Source organism: Arachis hypogaea, chromosome 7 (assembly GCF_003086295.3).
Source record: "Arachis hypogaea cultivar Tifrunner chromosome 7, arahy.Tifrunner.gnm2.J5K5, whole genome shotgun sequence".
NCBI lineage: Eukaryota > Viridiplantae > Streptophyta > Magnoliopsida > Fabales > Fabaceae > Arachis > Arachis hypogaea.
The window spans coordinates 7,445,931-7,450,361 of NC_092042.1; the positions used below are offsets into that span (position 1 = coordinate 7,445,931).

At 43.5% G+C, this 4,431-nt stretch overlaps 1 protein-coding gene across 1 annotated transcript; it reads left to right on the forward strand.

The window, feature by feature from the left end:
• The first annotated feature begins 3,158 nt into the window (after positions 1 to 3,158).
• Positions 3,159 to 4,004, forward strand: LOC112701063 (uncharacterized). Its single transcript, XM_029288122.1, has one exon. The coding sequence runs from the start codon at positions 3,159 to 3,161 to the stop codon at positions 4,002 to 4,004; it is 846 nt and encodes a 281-aa protein (XP_029143955.1).
• Positions 4,005 to 4,431: the final 427 nt, after the last annotated feature.

The following is a 4,431-nucleotide window of genomic DNA, read 5'->3' on the forward strand; positions in this document are numbered from 1 at the left end:
TATGAGGAAACGCCTTGGAGAAAGTAGGCCTGCCCCCACAGGGCCCACGTCTGACACGATATATAAGGGGAAGGGCTGGTACGTCACACTTTCCCACCTAACCATTTCCCCGCCTGCACACTAGCTGACTAGAGCGTCGGAGTGTCTTTGCAGGTGGCACCCCCTCTCTCTCCTTTCACAACAAGTGCTCGGCTACTCGGCAAACCCAAATCTAGCACGACCGTGATTGAGGCGTTCTCACTCCCTCCAGTTACCACCCTATCTGTCCGGAAATCGACAACCGAACATTTATAGAAATTGTGAGTAATTTGTGAAACAAAATAAAAAATGAGTTGACCGCGATGATATCCTAACAAGGCACTAAATAAAATAATTATTTAAAAGTACTCGTAAGCAAAAATTAAATTCAGTAGTAGTTTATTAATTTATCTACCCACCCTTCTTTATATTGTAACCTCTATATAAAGCATTCTAGTCAGATCAAATAGTCCATCATTATCTATCATTTGTTATTAGTTTGTGTTATCTCGAAAAATGACTTCTAAAAATATTTTATTCGTGCTAAGCCTTTTTGTGCTGGTTGTTCTTATCTCTGCCAGGGACATCCATGAATCTTCTTTTAATTCAAAAGCAGGTTAATTTATGTGTTACTTTCTACCCTAACCCTACTTCTAATCATTATTGAACAATAATAATGATGGATTTAAATTTTTTATGTATTATTAATATAAAAAGTTTTTATACAAATAAGTAATTATATATTGTTGTATCAATAGAAGGAATTAATTTTTAAAATTATTATTTCAAAAAAATTTAAATATATAAATTTTATTAGATAATCATTTTCATTAATTTTCATATTCATTACTTAATAAAACATTTAAAAGCATGAATTTAATTGAATAAGTATGTCATTAGTTAAATTGGGTGTGTGTAAAGCTTCAACCTATATATATATATATATATATATATATATATATATATATATATATATATATATTTGGAATTGCATGTCTTAAAAAATGATAGAAGAAAATGTTACATTTATTATTGATACGTTACTAATTTTTTTAAAGAAGAAACATGACAATACACATTATCTAATTTTTCATTAATTATTCAAATAATGTATGCAGATGTGATGAATGGAGGAACTAATAATGGTTTAAATAAGCAGAGTGAAAGTGATTGCACAGGTCAAGGTGGTGGATTGGGAGGATGCAAATGGAGTGGAGGCTGGGGATGGGGATGGGGAGCGCCCGGACCCGGTGGTGAAGGCTGGGGATGGGGATGGGGAGGACCACTGCCCGCGCCTGGCGGTGTTCCTCCTTTGAACCGCCACATCTAAGAATTTTTCTATTACATATTGGCAATTCAAATATTATTATGTTAAAATACGACATACGTAAAGTACAATAATATATCCATATATTTATTTATACGATGAAAATTCATCTATGGTTAATTTTATTTCATGTAAAGGTTAATAATTGAAATCGTCAGATAAAATCTATCAAACTATTTAATAATTTTCAATTATTAATTTTGTATAAAATTAATTGTAACTGAATTTTTAATTATTTATATTGTATTATTTTATTCCTTAGTATATAACTTAGCTTGTTTGTATTGAATAATTGTATTGCCAAGTTTGAATTTGTGATTATTATCTCGTGCTTATTGATTATTTTCTTTTTTCTTTCTTTTTTTTGATTGACTTGATTTTTCTTTTATTTCATTTATATTGTATTCGATCTATGATGCATGTGTTAATTAAAAGCTTGATGATGAAAGCCCAAAGGCTTTTGTTTTTCAAAAATTAAATAAATAAATTGAGTAACGATTGACTCTTGAAGAAGAGTAAGAGTATGTTAAAATACTTATTATTCCAATCTGGATACCAGAATTCAAAATATATATATTCGAAATATTTGACAAGGCTAAATTTAATTTTATTTGGTTTACATATATTTTTTGCTTAAATCAAACCAATCTGACCAATTTATATTTTTAGATGAAAGACTAATCGAAAATATTTATCTCAAAGTTAATTAAACAATAACTATAATAAATATATATCTTATGAGAATGAAATTTTTATATGAAAATTGTTATGGCCTGGCCCAGGCCACTCGCGGGTCAACTCGACCCACTGATGACCCGACCCGAGCGGTCGGGAACGTACAATTCATTACGCGATCCGGACACGCGTCCTTGATAGCTCTCCACAGCAGCCGTAAGGAAGCTTCGAGGAAGGTGGGCCTATCCTTGTAGGGCCCACCTCTAACACGGTATAAATGGGGAAGGACCTGCCCTTCCCCCAAGGTACGTCTCCTTTTTCACCTATCACTCTCCCCGCCTGCACACTAGCTGACTAGAGCGTCGGAGTGTCTTTGCAGGTGGCACCCCCTCTTTCCTTTCATAACGAGAACTCGGCTACACGGCGAATCCGAACCCAGTACGACCGCGATTGAGGCGTTCTCACCCCATCCACTAACCACCCGACCTGTCCGGCAACCGACTACCGAACATTGGTGCCGTCTGTGGGGACTACCTTAATGGACGTTGTGCCGGGTCCCGGAGACCAAGGCCGAGGAGCCGGAGCGGAAGGGGCGGCCTCTGTCGCCTCACTAAGAGGACGGCGAAGGTCCCCCCGACAACACACTGAACAGCACACGAGGACGCGACCCTTCGGGGGAACGGGCGGCAACAGCGCCATAATAATGCAGGAGCTACGTCACAGGGTCCAGAACCTGGAGCGACAACTAGCCGACCAGGAGCGTGACGGACGAACCACCGATCCCAGCTACACCCCATCCCCTGAAAGCCAAGAGAGAGACTCCCACCGAAGCCGTCTGCGACGCGCCTCCGCATCCCGAACGGAAGTGGAGAGCACCCGTGAAGAGTCCCCGATCCCGAGAAGACGAAATGACACGATCATATACTCCCGAGGCAGGGAAACGCGTCGCACGGCACGAGATCGCAAAGACGGGGAAGGGAGGTCCGAGAGGACACGACAACCCGTGATAATGGGCGCCACCCCATTCCACCGATCCATCCTCGAAGTTCGGTTGCCGAAGCACTTCGACAAACTAACGGACATGAGGTACGATGGAACTCAAGACCCTCTATAACACCTCACGGCCTTCGAAGCAAGGATGAATCTAGAGGGAGTAGGGGACGAGGTGAGGTGCCGAGCCTTCCCGGTAACCCTAGCGGGACCCGCGATCAGATGGTTTAACGGCCTCCCGCAAGGATCCATCTACGGGTTTTCAGACATCAGTCGTGCATTCCTGGCCCAGTTTACAACACGAATAGCAAAGGCAAAGCACCCGATCAACCTTCTGGGGATAACCCAGAGACAGGGAGAGCCGACCAGAAAGTATCTGGATCGGTTCAACGACGAATGCTTGGAAATCGACGGCCTAACCGATTCGGTGGCCAGCCTTTGCCTGACGAACGGCCTCCTCAGCGAGAACTTTCGAAAACACCTTACCACGAAACCAGTTTGGACGATGCACGAAATCCAGACGGTAGCCAAAGAGTATATAAACGACGAGGAAGTCAGCCGAGTCGTGGCTGTCAATAAACGGCAGTCCGGCTACAGCCAACCTCGACAACAAGGTAACAGAGAAAGACTGAAGGAACAAACCAGGGAAGAGGCGCCAAGCAAGGCACCGAGGCCGTTCCCCCGGGTAGGGAAATTCACCAACTACACCCCGCTCACTCTTCCCATCATGGAAGTTTATCAGCAAATAGCCGAGAAAGGAATCCTGCCGAAGCCCCGACCACTCAAGGACCGCATGGGAGGAAACAAGAACCTCTACTGTGACTACCACAAAGGCTACGGTCACCAAACACAGGACTGTTTTGACCTGAAGGATGCACTAGAACAAGCGATAAGGGAAGGTAAGCTAACAGCACTCTCCCATCTTATCAGGGAGCCGAGGAGGCGTTATCGCGACCAAGACGAAGAAGGCAAAACCAGTTCGGCAAAGCGGTGACAAGAGCCAGAAGACAGAGATCACGGCCTCACTGTGATAAACGTGGTGACGGCCAAAAACGCCACGCCAAGATCCCGATCGGCGCACAAGAAAGATGCTAAGGTCTTGGCAGTCTCCTCCTCGTTGGTGCGAAACTCTAAGAAGCCTCCATCCATTTCTTTCGGCCCGGAAGACCAATGGTTCGACGACGTCCCGGAAAACCCACCCATGGTCATCACGGCCAGAGTGGGAACCGGTCTCGTCAAACGCATCCTTGTCGACACAGGGGCTGACTCGAACATCATGTTCCGCAACGTATTTGACGCACTGGGACTAAGGGACGCCGATCTGACGACTCACCAGCACGGGGTCATTGGATTGGGTGACCACTTCATCAAACCGGATAGAGTAATATCCCTGCCGATCTCAGTGGGACAGACTCAAGGCC